Raw genomic sequence first — 20,229 nt, forward strand, 5'->3', positions numbered from 1 at the left:
TTGTGGTGTTTTATGATTGTATGTAGTAGGTTTTGTAATGGTAGGGTGTTTTTACAAGTGTGTAATGAGTTTGGCAGAATTTTTGATTGGGCACCCGTGGGTATCTGCCATGCCCGGGTGGGGGATGTCGGCACTTGTTCTCCGGACACCGTGACTTGTCCGAAGAAAAATGCCGCCGTGGCCAAGGAATCGAACTCGGGTCGGCTGCGTCGCAGCCGACGCCTTAGTCCGCTATGCAATATTAATTAAAATACAATTAAAAAATAAGGAATAAAATGTAACTAAACCTATTTATTATTGTATTCTTTGGTTCTTAAATAAACATTTAATAAACTTTAATTTTGTCGATGTCAATACTTAGTTAATATAATATTGTCAACATAATTATTAAGCTCCAGTTATATTTTTTAAGTAACTACCTAATTTTAATGAAGATGAGTTATTTGACCGGATTGCCGGGCAAATACTGATGAGCTACCTAACGCGAAAATGAGTATTTATGTTTAAGTGTGTATTTATGCGTGAATGTGTGTTGTTAAAATTATAAATAAATATGGACACATTCTAATTTGGTAACAAATGATACTATACAATATTTATAAGTAAACTAATATCGTTGTTCGTTACAGTTAGTAGCTTTCTGCCTGAACAATTAGGATTATAATATAATATAACTAGCTGATCCCGCGCACTTTGTTGCCCGTAAAAAATTACAGCTCTTAAAATTTTTTTGATTGTTCTACTCCATTTAGATGGAACTCTTTTCAGTAACTACTATTTGATGCCCGAATAACCAATTGCAACTAATAACAAATAAATACTAATTTCTACTAATTATTTCTCCTATAATCAATAGCAACCATTTATAAACAAAAATTTCCATCGTAAATCTCAAAATTCCTGTTTGAGCAACCGTGTTGGGCCTACTGGGTCCAATTGTGAATCCAAACCAGCCAAGGACCCACTCAAGCACAAAACATTTCATCAAAACCAGCGTTGTGGTTTAAGAGGAGTTTGAACACACGGACAGAAGAAATATATATTATATATTAAGATATATTTATTTATTTAAATATTAATTATTAAATTAATAAATATTAAATTATTAAATTATTTATTTAGGTATATATTAATTATTAAGATATAATTATATGGCAAGTCTGGACCAACTGATAAAAATACTAATAATGGATTCCAAAATTTGTATGAAAAACTTAGTACTTACCTACTGTTGATTAATATATAATTATAAAAGCACTTATTTACGTGTTGCTGTTAATGAGATGTATGTATAATAATAATAAAAACCATTTAAAAACTCATAGCAACACAATTAATGTAATTATGGTAATCATACTAATCAATTAATAATAATTTAAACTAATTATCACTTGTAGCTTAACAAAATGGTTAGGTTAGTGTAATGATAAGATTACTACTATGGCAATTATAGTCCATAATGCTGTATTGCTGGTAACCAGGTTATAAAATAAATAATAAAATAATTAATAATCTATTATAAATATGATACACGGCAATACAAGGATTAAATATTAATGCCCGTAGGCATAGGCAATAGTATGTGTCACATAACACACGTTAAACTATGCCTTATGTTACACATGCATTTACTATGCATATGGACATAAACCAATTAAATTCATTTATAGTTGCCTGTTTGAAATTACCAAATAAAATGTTTTAAATAATAAACAGTAAAAACTCACAATTTGTGGAACGTAGACGGGTTGCCGTTTTTTAGGCTATAGCCTAAAAAATAGAATAAATACACGCCAAAGGTACGAATCAAACGATAAATTATGTAATATACAGATCTTATGGCAACCTTATGGCTCACAATTATAGATTCAATTCGCGCACACAAATCAAAGAAAAATAATTATTGATTAAAAAATAACGGTTTTTACTAGTCACAAAGATAATAAATAAAATACACCAATGCTAATGCGACAATAACGGACGGCAGCGAACAAAAATTCACGGCGGCCGTGTTAAATATTCGCGTGGCGGCCGATAACGCGTCGCGCGTATAATCTACATAATATTATTATACCAATTATACACCTCACAGATCACGCACAATAATAGTTACAATTTACAAAAATAAAACAATATAAATAAGGATGACGAATGACGATAATATTATAGCGTGTGTGCGACCAGCTATTTTCATCGTTGTTCGTGGTCGTGACACTTTTATTTTTTCGGTATTTATATTTTCATTGCGTCGACAACAATCCCTACAAGCGTTTTTTACACATAGCGGCTCGTGTCAAGTCAACTGTTGTTTATACAATTGAATACGAATAACCAAAGAAGAAAATTACAAACCTATATAACCTCGTCTTACATGTATTACCTCAGTGTTGCTAGTTTTGGATAAAAAAAAAAAATAGGTAAAAGAAATCATGTAAGTAACAAGACGGCATTGGCCCAAAGGTTTTTAAAAAGTGAATTTTACCATTATACTATGTTTTATTGTATCCAGGAATATGAAGGCAATGTTTTCACCTTTATACGGTTTAATACCTGTCAAAAATATTGGTGTATTATTATGCGAGACTTTAACTAAATGTAAAACGTTCGTATTATATCGGAGTACCAATAACTTGATCTGAACAACCGCGAGGCGTATTTTATAATAATATAAAAACTTGAGGCTAGCTAATTAATTAAAATATATAAATTTGTAATCACATTATTTTTAATAGTTCTTCATATTATTCTGTTTTACAATTAATAATTAAATATTGTTATTTAATAAGTGGAATATGGATAAATACAATTAATTAAAATTTGCAAGTCAAAATATGGCGCGGTACATTTCCTCTCAAACTTCGTGGTTAGCCAGTAATGTTTGAGCCAGTATATTATAATAAGTAGGTACGCTCATTTATAAATATCTATAAAATATTATACATCATAAATAAAGATCGTATTTTATAGATATTTAAACTTTTTATTGATGTCAGGTACACAAAATCAGATCAATTAATGTGTACACGAATCTGACTAATAAAATTACAGTCATCCTATTTAATTTTATATTGCTTTTTTTTTTTTTTGCAATTTCCAACGATTTTGCAATTTTTGTATACTTCTTGTGATAAAATATACAAATTATTATATTTTAGGTAATTTAAACAACAATACAAATATAACTACGATGTAAATGTTCAAATTATGGTTTTTCCTAAAAGTAGCGAGAAGAGTTTTAGATATAGTCATACGATAATGCCGTGATATTATAATACATCGATAATTATCCTAAAAAAATGAAGGATATAAAACTATACTATAAAACTTACTCTGAGCCATGTGGTTATCAAAATGTTAATTTATATATACCTAATGCCAATTTTTTTTAAATTATAATAAATATGCACTGATAACAATAGTGTAGGCGTTGAAGTACTTTTTCATTATATAAACATATTATTTGAAGGAACAGGTGATACGATTTTCAAGAACACAATTTAGATATGTAAATAATTATAAATTTTAATTCAGAAAAATAATATAAGTATTTTAATTTTAAAATAGTTTTTCATATTATTTATGTATACGTAATTAACAACTCTACATTTTATGATTTTATTATGCAACTTTAATGTATTTTTCATTGCGATTAACTAACATGTTTATTCTGAAATTTTGATATATTTTCATTACAATCTTGACTTATTTTTGACGCAATAAAATCCCGGTATTTAATTAAACATATTAAATTATTATTGTCATTACTTATTATGTGTACGTGATTATTCCTACTTTTCTGGTGGAATTTCCTAAAATTTTCTTTCACTTCTTGTCATGACAATTACGAACACGACAAAAATACAAAATAAAAATTAGCCAAATAGGTGCAGCCGTTTTGAAGTGATGCGCGGACAAACGATTGTGGCTCTTGATTTTTGTTCATAGGATTATAATATTGTATTGCACGGTGCACAGCCGCTAATCTGACCAGCGGCCTATTATACTTACATTAATATTTTATTGTAGCCGACTGGTACACACACACATATGTGATTTTTATTACACCACCATTACCTTGGTATATTATTATTGCCCTATTTTGCTCTATGTTCAGCCGATTATTGATCATCGGCATATTTATTGCTGACCGGTAAGACGCGTGACCAGGTATATTGGCACACAATACAAACGCACATTTGTAATGGATTTTAATATTTGTAAATTTCTCATCTGTAAGGCCGATTAATTATTACAATAATACATTTTAATAGTCATATTCCTGCAATAAACAAATTAATACTTTGAATATTTCTGCATAGTGTAATGACTCTGACAGCGAATAATACCTGTTATTTATTTGTAGCTTGAATAGCTCACTTACTCCTACAGGCTACAACTATTATAATAATCGAAGTGTATTATCTGCAATAGTTCGATTCAAACAGTTGAACAATGTATAATTTATATTCATATAAATGTATTAATATATATTTTAATTTAATTACAATTTTTTTTACCTGTACTTTATGAATCAAACAGTTATTTCTCGTTATAGTTTCTCGCTGAGTGTCTACCCTGTTCGTGAGTATAGGTACCATTACTGGGTTACCGTTTTTATTATCTATATATTATGTTGTACTGGTGCAGGGCTCAGAAGGGCAATATTATTATTTAGGGGTCACTTTATCGGCTAAGCTTCTCATTACTCGTTATTATGATTATATTATAATATATCTATTTATGAATTACTATCTATTATACACACACAATTCACCTACATAGCTCACTTATAGTTGCCCAGAAATTCTGACTACTACCGCTAATAGAGCTGCTTACACTCGCCGAACTTTGAATTTAATTAAATACATTGTGATTACTGATTACCTAGTGTAAGCTATGTATCAGAAATTGTTCATGCGTACACACACCAGGCACAGCCGTAGCGAATTGCAACTCACGGATTAAATTAAAGCTGATAAAACTCAGGTTTAAATATAGAGCACTTATAATAAAACAAGAAAGAAATAGAAAAAAAGAAAATGCCAATTTACTTATTTTGAATTGTATTATGACGTAGATACCTAAACAAAAATGAAGTAACTGAAATTGTAAAAATAAGACTTCAAATTGTAATTATATAAATCGGTTATCTAATTATTTATGCGATGCAATGGGAATACAAATAATAATAATAATAGTAATAATAAATTGGTATTCGTATTTAAATACATAACTCTTGACGAATTCAAATTCATGCGTCAGTGAATTTTCAATGATGTGCCTATTTAAGATTATAATTTATTATTAAAATTATTACTTATTACATATTGTCACAAGAACGAAGTCATAATATAAGAATTCTAAATTCAAATTGTGAAGAAAAAATTTATAAAAATCTGAGTATATTCCCAATTAAATAATAAATATGAAAATATTATTAATATCGTAATAATAAAATATATTGAGCTATTGCGTAATCACGTCGAGAGCAGCAAAATGTATATGCCAGGACTATATATATATATTGCTGTATACTGTATAATAGTAATATTAATATATGCGCCCGGTCACGAACTGTGAGCGGAAAATCGTGAAAGGTGTAGAAAGCTTGCAAGGGATGGTATGATGGGTTGTCTCCAACGACGTGCCTATGGTGGCCGTAGCGTATAGTGGGAAACATGCGATAAGATAAAATGGATGGACAACTTAATATTTATTATCATTAATTATGAATACTAGTACATATACTAGTACATAACTATATTATTATTATTACTTTATATAAATATATAATATATATTTGTATATATATAAATCAATGATATATTACCTATATTATACAAAACCATTTGTTAACTTTAAATACATATATATATTTTTTTATTATTAAAATGTAATTTATTCCAATATATACACATTAGGTGCAATAAGTCATTTTTATTAAAGATAATAATATATATATATAGCGAGACTAACAGATATTGGGAGGACCACCCGACATATTAAATTAAAAGATCTCTATAGGTCAGTTTCGTTTAAGACGTCTCAGGGGGCTATTAGGGATAATTTTATACTACTGCAATAATATTGATATTATTATTGTATATACGGGTTAGATGGGAGACAAAATAATTACTGATCTAAGTATATCTATAGGTTCATCTGTTTAAGCATATATTAATATGCTTAAAAAAACGTACGACAATATTCCCATATCAATATTCCGCACATCAATTTTAAATACAAACAAATAGAGCTTCAGGGATGTATATGATATAATTAATATATAAAAATAAATACGGACGTTTAGCATATTATAGTGTCAAGTAACTATACTAATTATAGAGTTGACAGTACAGTGTTGGTCCATGATATCAACGTTTATCGTGAAAAATAAATAAATATGGTTTACAGTCCACGACGCTGACAGAGACGTCATAGATCCGTCAGAAAACGGAGTCAGCTACGTTCGGAGTCAGCTACGTACCTATTAAAGGAATAAAGCTCGTGCTCATCAATGACGTCACTTTTGTACCTCGACATGCGTGGGCGTATAAGGCTGACGATAATAGAAGACAAAAATACATACAATAATACAATACGCATATTATACCATGCATACACGCAACGAGCAGTGGTGAAACAATATCGACTGACAATATGATAAATAATAATATTATGCACATAGACAACAGAGTCTCAAAAAAGGTACGTATAATATTGGCGTGTGCAGACTTTGATTGCAGGGTATGGTATGGGGTATCGTATACCAGGGTCTGATAAATTGTGCTTCCAAATTATATAAATGCCTTATAAATATTTATGATTATTATTATTACTGCTATTAGGTTATTAAGTTTTATGTTAAAAAATAAAACCATATTTTTATAAATACGTGTTTAATGAAAAGGATTTAGTTGCATAATTCCTGTCACGATTGTATCTAATTAAGCCGTGAAAATTGATCGTACTAATATTTGTTAATTTTGTTTTCTTGTAAAAAGTGTTATTTTAGACTTGGTACTTTTTAATTTGATACGAACTGTCAACTTCGAAATATGAAATAAATATCATTGGGTATCATATGCCTATAAGTACCAATAACGTGTTTCGTTTTACTATGAACCTGGATTGGTCTTCTTAATACTCGCGTGCACCATGGTGATACTGATCACGAAGTTGATATTAGACAACATAATATTTTACCTACATAACCAACTATCTTCGGAGCACAAGTAAACAAGTTAATAGTCTAGTCATATGAGAACGATTCGGATCACGACCGACCGTATTGTATATGTGTTGTGTACCGTGTAAAGTTAGTAAGTGTCTCAATAAGCAGCTGCAGTGGTCGGGATTACCAGAAAATAATATTGATGAGCCATGTGGTGAATAAATTGTGCATATGTGTAAGCTGTTAGAAATTGAAACATGTTGGACATTTTGTATTTGCTGTAAAAGTGTATAACAATTAATGATATAGGTGCACAACGTAGTGATAAAATAAATTTAAAAAAAGAATTAATAAGAACCTATTAGCTATTATTAATAATAAAAAAAACATTGGCTAAAAAATAATATTGCCCTTCTGAGCCCACCAATACCTACAACATATTATTTAGATTGTAAAATATATAAGATTGGTAACCCAGTATTGGTACCTACTCATGAACAGGGTCATCTTCAGCGCGCAGCCTTCTATAATCTATAGCAAGAAATAGCTGTTTGATTCACAATATACAGGTACATAAAAATAAAACAAAAAATGTATTGACTTGCGTAGATAAATATACAATTTAAGGACTTGTGAATGTCAATATAAATTATACAATATTACATTGTTCAACTATTTGAATCGAACTATTGATAATAAGTACACTTTGACTATTATAATAGTTGTAGCCTGTAGGAGTAGATGAGCTTTTCGAGCTACGAATAAATATAAAACAAATAACTAACAGGTATTATTCGCTGTTAGAGCCATTACACTATGCAGAAATATTCAAAGCACTAATTTATTTATTGCACGAATATGACTATTAAAATGTACCTATTGTTGTATTAATCAATCGGCCTTACAGATAATGGACAGTTAACAAATATTAAAAACGCATTACAAAGTATGTACGTGAGTATATTGTGATTTGTGTACCAGTATAGATAGGTACCGGTCAGCAATAAATATAATATGCCAATGACCCACCTTTCTGATCAACATGAAGTGGCGGAGGGCAATAATAAAGTAAATACAAATGCACTTGTGTTCAATTGTCAAACTATCGAACTTATTTTAATACTGCATTTGCATGTGATTTTGAACTTGGTATGTTAAATCAATAAATTAGTTTACGGACTATAATAGGCAATTAATTTTACTGTATAATATAACGTTTATATATTTACTTATCCATTATAGATAACCTATACCCATACCTATAATAATAATATATAATTCCGGGCGATTTCAAACGCAACCTGCAGCTAACTGCAGTTACCTAAAACTAATGAAAACAAACGACGCGTGCCGACGACCACGTCCGATCTATTACGAGGGTGCACAATATATTATTATTATACTTAATTCAGTGTCGATGCGCGTGCGTGATCGTACAGTGGATAAAGCGTGTGCGAGTATTATTATATATTAGGTGAAATTGAAATGTAATAAAAAGACCATTTTTAACAGCGTACAAACGTCGCGTGCCGTTATCGAATCAGGAAACGGACACCTAAACCACCTAACACACACACACAATGAAGTTATAATTACCGCGACGTGTCCTGCGGGTAGTCGCCGCGATCGAGGGGAAGGCGTTTGGGGGCAGGACACCTGCTGTTTAACATTTCGCAGGGGATTGGATTTTTCATTCTTTCAACCCACACACATGATTCGTGTGTCGTGTCCATCATCGTTTCTATAATACATATATATATATTATGTGTATACACGCACTCGTGTATATAATATTATTCCGTTCGTTTCAGAAAAACCGATTTTCGCCCTCAGGCCAAAACATTGGACGAGCTACCGCGCGATTATTATTCAAACCCAGCGCCCCGGAACGGTTTCGTTTCAAGTGGCGTGCTAGTGTATGTGAGTGTGCATGTGTGTGTGTGTGTGTGTGTGTCGCCCCTAGACTGCACTCTTTCTCTACTCTGAACCAGCAAAAACACACAACGAATATATCCATGTGGGGAAGACCACCCATTGTTAGCGTAGGAGTCCCCCAAGGCCCTCTCCATCACCAACTGTTGGCTAAAAGCCGATAGCTAACGGCAATTAACAATTTCCACCCCTAGCTAGCCGTATGAGCGAACGGCGGAAACAAAAATGAAAAGAGAATATCGTCTAAAAAATGAAGGTTATATATTATTATGACGTATAATAAAATATATACATAATACAATATGAATAAATATGAATCATAGTCCGAGAGGACGATTTAAAAAGCTTCCTGCAGCCAGTAGAACTACATTGTATATTATAATATAACTTAAATAGGTGCTCTTGATCACACTCGGTCTCTTCACTGCGCTGCTCACAAAGTTTAATGAGTGTACGGTAAAAGTTTCGATCCGAATCTGTTGTGTGCCAATACAGCAAGCTAGTAAAGGTATACGTATAGGATATAATATTATACTAAATAGGCAAATCTCGTTTTTGGGAGGGAGTTGTGCAGTACATATACGAGGACAGATGTTTTTGTTATCGATTTCGTGCGTATTATTTAAAAACTGGCTCTTGACTGTGGCTTGTGGTCGTCCCCCGAAAAATAATAAATGAAAATAGAGCAAAAACAAACGACAACTGTGCATCACTATTCACTTGCACCCCTCAAACCAGAAAAAAAATAATATTAAATGAATAACATATAACTATATATATAAGTGTTATTATTTCAATTTATCGCCGGTATGGCAAATCAAATATTTATCTATTCTTACGAATTTTTGATTGTTATTATTTTGTTTACCATTCAGTCTTCGATGTGCGGATTGTTGAGTTTAATAAATATTCATATAATCCTATTTACTTTTAATTTTTAAATCGCCGTGACGTTATATAATATTATGACATGTCAGTGGATATTCGCTGCGATTGAACGATATTACACTACTAAGGAAACTTTTTTTTATTTAAAATATTACACGAAAAATACGATTTATACATTTATATGGGAACGTGAATCTTGTATCCGTAAAGTTTTCCTACAGCAGTTCGGCACTTAAGACGAACACGTCTGAGGATAATCTGCTGATATGTTCATAAGCTATTGAATTTACAAACTCGAAATCATCGGCACAATATAATACATTAATCATGCCCCACACCGCCAGACCGTAAACGGCGCATCTTAACCTGCTGAAAGGATATAGGTTTATTATTTAATATAATAATTATACCCTTCGCGAGAACTTTGTGTCTTTCACAAGAGGAAACGCACCACTTTATTGTATAATATAATATATAATGGTATATATATATGTTATTATGTACTATAGTGAGCTGTGGTCGGATGCGCGTATCAGACATTCAGACGGTCGTCGAGAGATTGCCGAGCGAAAGACCGCAAAAACGCAACAATGACGGGCCGAAGAGTTGGCAGCCGTTCGAGTGGATTCACCGGATCCAGGTATAAGACATGCACACTCATACCTACACAAACAGACACTTTATGCCCGTTATACAATACGTGCGCGTCTAGTTATCCGAAAATCAAACACAATGTATCTATAATATTATATAGCATTATGATTACCAAACCTACCTGCCTGCCTGCAACGCTGCTGCGGTGTATATAGCTAATACACATCTGGTCTGAAAAATAAAAACGGAACCGAAACACACGAAAACACTTTAAATAATAATATCGTATTATTTATTATATTATACTCGCATTGCAGCAGCTCTTCCTTCCTCGGATGGATCATGTTATATTATTATTGTAAGTGCGCCGTGTCAAATGGACCGTGACGACGGTTGAGACTGCGATTTTGGCCGTGTGCACAATACTGCTCGCGGATAGTAGGTAATAATAATATACACAATAAATGTGTACAATATTATATATTATTTATATCATATAGAGTTAACGTCGACGAATTCGACGGCATATAAATGGTTAAGCTGACAGTCCATCTCCTCGTACAATATTAATGCATATATTACACGCGGGAGATGGGTATGACAATAATGGTATATATATAGATACTAGGTAGATACACCGGGTAAGAGGTATATAATAATATTATACAATACCTGCGGAGCGTGTGGTACGTGTCGTACGTCGGCGGCGGAGACTTGAATGCCAGGTAATGATATGTTTGTACAAACACACTCGACTCCGACGACAATGGACAATAATACATATTATCATATAATATTAAATACGATGTTTTTCCTTCTCGGTTTCCGATTTCGCATCGATCTCTTTGGCCGTCGTTGTTGTCGGGACGTCGACAAAAGAAGCGTCGTGAATCAACGGCAGCATCGTATCACAGGATTATTTTAACGACGATCACATGTTTGCCCGGCAGATCACGTCGCAGATAAACGCGATACCGTGAACAATAATAATAATAATAATAGTACAGCCGTGTCCCATTCCTAAACGCGGTTTCCGTGTACATTTCCTTGCGCGATCGTATTATTATCGAATATAATATATAAAATTATTTCGCATATTGTGTCCTACGTCTCGTATACCTGCGGAGGCAGTGTACACACTATATATTTATATATATGGCTATACAGCCTTTATATGTAATGTGTATTTAATATCCACGACGATGATACAGCGCGTGAGTGATCGAGAGAAGAGCAGCTTGCACATTGCCGTTGTGATACACACATTTACATTGCATAATAATAATATAATATTATCCACGTTGTACAAATAGGAATACTAAAAAAAAATGCATGTCAGGCACGTGTCTTTTCAAATGTTAGGGATTACAAAAAAAAGTTTTAAACTATTTTCAACATTTGTTTAGATTTAAAACTTTTGTGTATACTGTAGTGTATGTTCACATCGACATCTGAAATGAGTACATTTGTACATTGATTATTGTTTGTATATTTCTTTTAGCCTTAATTACTAGGTAGATAATTTATGGTTTAGCTATCGACTTTAATATTTATAATATTTTATTGAAATATTCTCTATACATATATACATAATTCATATTATGTATATATAAATTATACATGTATTTGTAAAATACAATCAATTATTTAGTGGTTTTTTTTATCTTTATAATGTATGTTATAAATTTGTTAATAATTGTTAATAATTCTGTTAAGCACAACTGATAGTGCATCCCAACGCGCAATCATTATAATATTTATGTCAGTATATTATCTTCAAATATCCGGAAACTGTTTCGAGTTGAATATTCAATGATTTGAATATGATGAATGTCTATTATTCTTATTGCGGTAAGTGGTAACAGTTATTTATTAGGTTATAAGTAAGTTAACATAAATCGTGATCGGAAGTAGATTTTTACAATAAACACATAGCAATCGTGTCGAAAAAAAAATATAACGAGATGAATAGATATAATATGGTAACGGTCGTCTATTATTATTATTATTGCGTGCATTCAAAACCAGTAATCTCGTAAAGTATTTGAAATTTAGCAGAAAAATACGATACGGAACTGCTTATTTCCAAAATGATAGCATATTTAACAGCATGTGACCTTATTATCTTAAACTGGTTTGGAACAATATATTACGGTCATAAAATCTTGTGGAATATAACACAACAAAATAATAAGTATTGTTGAAACTAATATCAAACATCCGTTTGTTAAAAATGTTTAGACATATTTTATGTATACATATAATTATTTAAAAAGTTGATGAATATCAGATTAGATGAAACTTTTAAACTTACGGAGTTACTTTCGTTTATTTTTTTATATATATATTTTAATTTAATTAATTTAAGATTCTGAGTGAAGCGATTAACTATGAGTGTATTTTTTGTGTGTCTGAGATCAACTGTAGATAATTGACATTTTTACCAAATATTTATGATAGTAGGTATCTTATAGATATGATAAAATATTTTGGCTTTTTAGAGTTGTAATTTATAAACATTAGGCATTTTAATTTTTTTTTCCAATTTAAAAAGGTTGAAAACTAAATGCAAGATTCCACATAAGTTATTATGAAGGAATTGTATATATATTTTTTAAGACAATAAGAAGCAGGACCTTAACTGTGGGTGGGTCCAGTAGAACAATTTTAGCTGAGAATATTGTTTATTATACCTATTATTGCCAGATATTGTCTTAAGAATAATTTTATATTTTCGTTTAAGCAGTAATAACGAGCATAAACGCCATAAAGAGTTATTATACTTCAAACGTACAAATGATAAAATATGTTCAGTATCCATATATTATATTAAAAAAAATTTTGGGCTCCAAATTTTTTTCAGTTACGGCCTTAAATTAAGTAGTTACGAAATACATTTGTAATGGGATACATCTATAGATATGTACTATTTATATTATATTCAAAGTTAATAAGGTATTAAAAAAAATTTTTTACTTCACTGTTGAGCTGATTTTGTACAATGATAATAAACACAGTAATATTATGTTAAGTTGAGGCATTAAAAAAAAAAAGAACAGAAAAAATATGTGACTTACTTGTTTTTGATTTATTTATCCAGTGTAGAATATGTAAAGCGTTTTAACATTTAAGTAACTATTATTTATTTTTACAAATAACGAATTGAATTTATACTTAATTAATTTCAAACTTCCTACGCATGGTTAAATTACAAAATAACACACCTAGGTAATATTACTAATGTTTAGATAGTTGGATTTCGATGTATTTTTGTGCAAAAAATATTATCACCGTACAATTAAGTATATTATATTTTTTAATTCAGCTATATTTTATTGCGAATCTTAATTGTCTTATCAATGATGAATCAACACACTTTAATTTTACCAAGTTACATAAGTAGATAAATATTACGGTAATGCATTTTAAAAGTAACGTTATGCATATAAATATAGGTACCTATCTAATTACATTTTTTTTCCTCTATCAAATAAGAAAAATTTATTTGGATTGAAAATAGGTTATTATTTAAATACATCTTTCAAGATTAGTTTAACCGAAGTCTTCGAAACATTGAATTAACTATTTGCTTTAACTTAATTTATTATTTTTATTTAACACGTGTAAAAGTATCAACTTATCTGCAGTCTTTGATATTAATTAACTTACTAATATTATTACATTTTGCCAGGTAAGTTTCTAGTGATAAACATCTTTTAATTTACCATTAAATTTAATATACATCAGTAGGTATTGTGCAAAATATTATTTCCTCTTCACAAAATGCGAATCTTAAATGATGTATTGTTAATATTATATAGATGTGCTATCGTTGTCTTAGATTTTGAATTACAAGTTCAAATGTCTTTAAATATAGGTTGTACCTACTATTATGCTTATTTTATAATTTATAATTGTTCTCATGATAAGAATAATACAAGTATAGTATAGTATTATGGAGAAAAACGAAACTTATAAAAAAATATAATGTGAAACAAATCCGCTTAAATTAAAAAAAAAACGATTGATGAATATATTAAAATTGTAAAAAAATCATTGAAATTACTCACAAAAATATAGATGAATAAATCTCGTTAGGTACATAATATGATACATTATTAATTAATATACATAGAATTTGGGTATAGGATTTGGAATCTGAACCGGTGGTGTTCTACACTCTTTCACACATAAGTACATAACATACTAATAATAAATATAGATGTATACAAACATAAATACGTACATCTGTATAAGGACTACCTACATCACGTTTGTGGGGACAATTCAAGTGCATAAGACAATAACATTTATATATTTTGCACGATGTTTAGTGCAGTGTGCACATCATGTTGTTTGGACAAAAAAAAATAAGTACACCTCCACTGCACAATCCTGAAATGTTGCACAATATTCGACATTACCTATTTCTCGTCAAATTATGTGTATACTATACGTATTTACGTATGTACCTATATTGCGTAATAGTATATTGTTGGTTTATATTAAAGCCGCGTGCACCCAGCGTCACCTGCCGTGTCTTTGGCAGCCGGTCCACGAAAATAATAGTACTCATATAGGCTATATCCTACGATAAGTAGTTACGTCTTCTGTGGACAGCTACCAGTGATGATAAACATAGGCGAAATTATGGGTCAGGCCATGGCCTGACCTAATGTACTGACAGGATAAAATACAGACTTATTAAAATTTATAACTTATTTTGTATTTTGTATTTTTTTTTCATATTTATCATTTGGCCTGTCCTAATACAATTTTCTAGTTTCGCTTGTGATTAGAGATACAGTCGACTCTCGGTAACTCGAAGCTTAAGGGAAAACAAAATTCGACCTATTAAAATTTCGAGTTATCAATATCTCAATGTATTATTGTTATTTGAAGGTGAATTTTATTTATTTGAGATGTCGAGAATTTCGAGTTATCAAGGTTCGAGTTACCGAGAGTCGACCGTATTAGCGACGACACTATATATCAACCATTTACTATACTATGGTGATGACCCGATCCTAATTCAAGGATTTTCAAACCAATATTTTGGAGAATTAAAAATTACGTACCTCTTTACCTTTTCACTACTTTATAAAAAAAAAAAAATTATATATTTATATTAACTTCAAAATTTTAAAAATATATTTTCAACCGGTTGGTAGTGTTATTTTTAATTCAGTCGTATAGAACTGGTTGTACTCTGTCGGGGTTCGCAAAATATTTACGGGACAGCAGGAACCCAATTGTCGATGGGGGGTGCACCGAGCACGGGTGACTGGTCGGTCCGTGTTGTGCCGGATAATCGGCTTACGACGGCGGATTACAAGTTTTCGTGGAGGCGTTACACCGGAACAAAACAGTCACCTCTAACCACCACCGTTGTACTCACCCTATAGCCACGCGACAATACCAGGCCGACCAGGCATGGGTGTAGGTGCTCTGCTGGGCGGTGTCACGTAATTATTCCGTAGAATTGAACCGGTCATCATTCATCGGAAGACAAATGCAATACATATACAACTGTTATAATAATATAATGCGTACATTTTGTTTTATTCATTACATAATAATAATATATAGGTACAAAAATATAATATTGGTTATCGTTCGCCTCGGTGACGAGTGTTCGCGAACTAAAGTAAAATAATATAATATATATAAACATAACGGACATCATACAATAAGACCCGATAATTATTACAATCATAGCTAGCTAGCACGCGTTTTCGTGTCACCTAGGAAGGCCAACGATAAAAGCACCGAGCGATCGTAGAATAAGTGAGCAATGGTGACGATCAGAAACCGATAGTCGGGTGGCGTTCAATTCTCCTGGTATTAGTGCGGAAGCACTGTTTTTTTCTCACCGATCTCAAGAGTAGAACATCATCGGTTCATGACACCTCTGGTCTATAGCCGATGATGGATACGTCAGTGGTCCGTGATTGTGCCACGTGGTCTGTAGCGGCCAAGTAGGTTGGTATTCATTGCAGTATGCCGTTTCGGGCCACGTCTTGTCGGTTGGCGGTGGCGGCTGGTGATGGTGATGGTGCTGAGTGTCACCAGGTTTCTGAAGCCACCTGTCAGGGTGGTAAATGTGGTCATGTCCGGTATGCTCGCTGGTTATACCAAGGAGGTGGTCGAGACGTTGTGGTTCGAAGTAACCAGAATCATTGAGAGAGTGGCTCGTCGCTAGGTGTTGGTGCGGCTTGGACGACTCCTTTATAGGCGTCGAAGTTGCCAGTGGCTCGGCGATCGGCGAGCACGGTTTCTTCTGTTGTGCCAAAGCACAGGTTCCCGTAGAAGAGGTGATCTGAAAATTTTAAATGTTGTTATTTATGAGAGTGTCTAATAAATTATGATAACAATTAACTGCGAATAGATGTGTGGAATGTAACTAATACCATTTTTTATTAAACATATAATAAGTGAAAAGAATTTTTCTAAATTTTTTGTATTTGTTTATTTCCGAGTATATTTCTGTCCCCTATTCCCATGATAACAAATTCCACAAGTGTTCAAATATTTTTTTATATTGTGAAATTTGTAATTTTTACAGCTCGTAATTTTTTAGTAATGATTTTTATAATATAATGGTGACAATTTTCACTGATCAAATAAAAGTATTTAGTTTTTATTTTTAAAAATGACGTACATTTCTCAGAAATGTAAGCATTATAAGAATTTATAACAACTCTGTTGGTGGCAATCTTAAAATATTTTTAACTAAACATAGAAAATATTTTTTAAAAAAATAAACAATATTTTTTTTTTTTAATATTAATTATTAATTGAAAAAGTATTATAAATCTATTTCTGATTTATTAAACAGAAAACCAATTTCTACTTTATTGAAATGATATAATATAAACAATTCCGTATAACTGTAAAACTTATACTTGATAAAAATATCTACTGTATTTCATTAAAAATAATTATAATTTTCTAGTTTGTTTTTTTGGAATAATATGTAAAAACTAAAAATAAAAATAATATTTTACTCACTTTGTTGCCTTGTTGGCTTATGCTGACCGTCACGTCACCCATGGTAAGCATTAGGGGTTGATCTTGGTCTATTGGAGATTGTTCGGTAGTCTCGACGACTTGTAGTGTATGTGATAGTGCCCAAATGTAGTTGTGCGCGAACCTGAGAGTTTCGATTTTTGTTAATTTCGCATCATCTGGGTATGTTGGCAAAACACATCGAAGTCTGTCCAAAGCTTCGTTTAACATATGCATCCGATTTCGTTCCCTGTCGTTTGCCTTCATGCGTCGGTGTTTTCTTATTTTAATCAGCTGAACAAAAACAAATTTAAATCACGTAAATATTTTTTAATATATTTTTTTTTTCATTCAGACCCCCTTAATTAGTTATATTTCTTCTTGCCATTTTGACTACATTATCTTACCTGCATTGGACTTCGTTCTCTCGTTCTTCTTTGCCGGCGTTTTTTCGGTTTTACTTGTAGATCGTCGTCGGCTAAACTCACAGACGAAGCGAAATCCTCGGAGCCCATAGTATCGTCCAACGAAAACGTAGCTTCATTTTCCGAGTCAAAGCTCATTTCAAATCCTGAATCGGAACCGTCAAGACCGTACAAACTCTTCGGATCCATGGTCACCAAGAGACTGGTTATACACAAACACGGAGCGTTCGATCATCGCACCCTCACGGGCACCCGGTCGGGGGTGGGCGGACCAGCCGTTTTACTATTGGACAAGTGCAACACCCTCATCATCGCCGTCGCGTCAAGGGTGGGGGTATATTTGCAGAGACCGTTTTCAGGTCGGTGATGCTTTTATTTGTAAATCGCGAATTTTATACTGACTTTTTTTTCGGAAATTCGTTTCGACACATAAACCACTTTTTGGCAGATTTATACGCGGCACTGACACTTTCCGAAGAATATCGGAAAGGGTTAACACATGTTTTTTATAAGGTACGTACTCTTTTTTTTACGTGGAAGCGTAATCGATAAATCAAATGATAGTGATTTAGTCTGTAACGAATTGTAAATGATTATTATTGGCGCGCTCTGTATATTAAATAAATAGCAATAAGTGGAGTAGAGCATTGTGAACTCGGGGCAAGGCGCCCGTAAATCAAATTATAGCATAATATTATGTAACGGGGTAAAGAGTACCATATTATATTATTTTCGTAACGAATATTTCCAACCAGCTGGGCCGTCTATACATAATACATATTTTAGGTACCGACAATAAAACGAAGATACGCCAACTATATGGGTGTAATGTGTGCACAACAGTTTAACCTGTGTAATTTTGAACGTAGACGTAGAAGTCACTGATAAACGCATTCAATTGTGTTGCTCGGGAAGCCATGACGATGTCCATTAGGGCATAAATTTAAATGAGGACGGGCACACGCAAATATGATGTTAATTACTACCATACTATTAATGTACTTATTGTTTTTAAGCTCTACGGGCCGTGTTACACGATGCCTGTTATTAAAGCGTTCCGGATGACGTTTTTTTTTCACCAAAAACTATATTTGTGTCGTGAATCCTAGCGGCGTCAGTGATCCAGAAAAAAATTCCGTGTCGTAGATACAAGACGTGACCCGTGGACCATATTTGCGGAATACAATTTATAACCACGTTCGTTACCTTTGACCACATTACACTCGAATAGCGCTATTGGTACCTATGCATAGTTAAGGTTATGCTAGGCATATTCTTGACAGGTGGGCTTAGGTTTTCAAACATATTTACTTACGTTTCAAAGTAGACTGTTGTGTTCGAATGATTAAATTCATCAAACTAGCACAACCGCGATTGCACCGGGCAAAATTATTTGCAAATATGTAGGTGCTTAATAATATAATGTTATGGTTCCATATCCAACACATCAATGCCCAATGCAATTATAACATAACGTCATGTTACTCACCCGCAATGATAAATGTGACGTACATTACTACGCTTACAATACTTTCAATGAAATATGTTATTTGTACCATGTGAACTTACCTCGAATGGCATTGTTACGATGTGAAAAAAAAACACTCATCCGTCTAAAATTACCGTTATATGAACATAATATGCCGTCCTTCCAGGATGTGGTCGTGTAAAGAAACTGTTTCAATGGAGTATTTCAGTATTTATTCAGGTAACAAAAATAAATAATTACCAATGGCAAATGAATAATGATAATACTGCGCTGTTTGTAGTTTTCAGGATCACTTCCCTGGCGGCTTCTGTTTTCTACGATATTGTTAAAATTACGAACACTTATTATACTAATGAACTGAAAAGTAAATATGAAAACAAAAGACATCTTTTATCACGGTATCTTAACAATATGGTTTCCATTCAATCAGTTATTGATAATATGCTCCAAAAAATAAATATTTCAAACGTATCTAATAAAGCGAAAATATGATGGTTAATTTCTTAGTAGTTATGTTTGTATAATAAACCGCACTTAACAGAAATGTGTTACTACTTATTATATTTATATAAATAACTTGTAAAAATATTTTCTTTGCTTTAGTTAATATTGTTTTTAGCCTAGATAAGTATGCTCAAATATTTGTACATGCTATAGTGTTTGGATATTTTAAAATTGTCTTATACTATTATACGATAAACGATTTTTGACTCAACAGA

At 32.0% G+C, this 20,229-nt stretch overlaps 1 protein-coding gene across 1 annotated transcript; it reads right to left on the reverse strand.

The window, feature by feature from the left end:
• Positions 1-15,778: 15,778 nt before the first annotated feature.
• Positions 15,779-19,945, reverse strand: LOC100575193 (basic helix-loop-helix neural transcription factor TAP). The gene is made up of 3 exons (XM_003243320.4): positions 18,004-19,945; positions 17,600-17,890; positions 15,779-16,907 (listed from the first exon to the last, which is right to left on the reverse strand). Exons 1-3 carry the CDS (start codon positions 18,208-18,210, stop codon positions 16,467-16,469), a joined length of 939 nt encoding a protein of 312 aa, XP_003243368.1. The 5' UTR covers positions 18,211-19,945; the 3' UTR covers positions 15,779-16,466.
• Positions 19,946-20,229: the final 284 nt, after the last annotated feature.

Source organism: Acyrthosiphon pisum, chromosome A3 (genome assembly GCF_005508785.2).
Source record: "Acyrthosiphon pisum isolate AL4f chromosome A3, pea_aphid_22Mar2018_4r6ur, whole genome shotgun sequence".
Lineage (NCBI taxonomy): Eukaryota > Metazoa > Arthropoda > Insecta > Hemiptera > Aphididae > Acyrthosiphon > Acyrthosiphon pisum.

Excerpts from the sequence above, each read along its gene's own strand:
- LOC100575193 (XM_003243320.4), bottom strand. The coding sequence starts at position 18,210 with ATGGATCCGAAGAGTTTGTACGGTCTTGACGGTTCCGATTCAGGATTT. Across the intron at positions 17,891-18,003 it reads GAGAACGAAGTCCAATGCAG|CTGATTAAAATAAGAAAACA; the intron begins GTAAGATAATGT and ends GTTTTTGTTCAG. Across the intron at positions 16,908-17,599 it reads TAAGCCAACAAGGCAACAAA|ATCACCTCTTCTACGGGAAC; the intron begins GTGAGTAAAATA and ends TAAAATTTTCAG.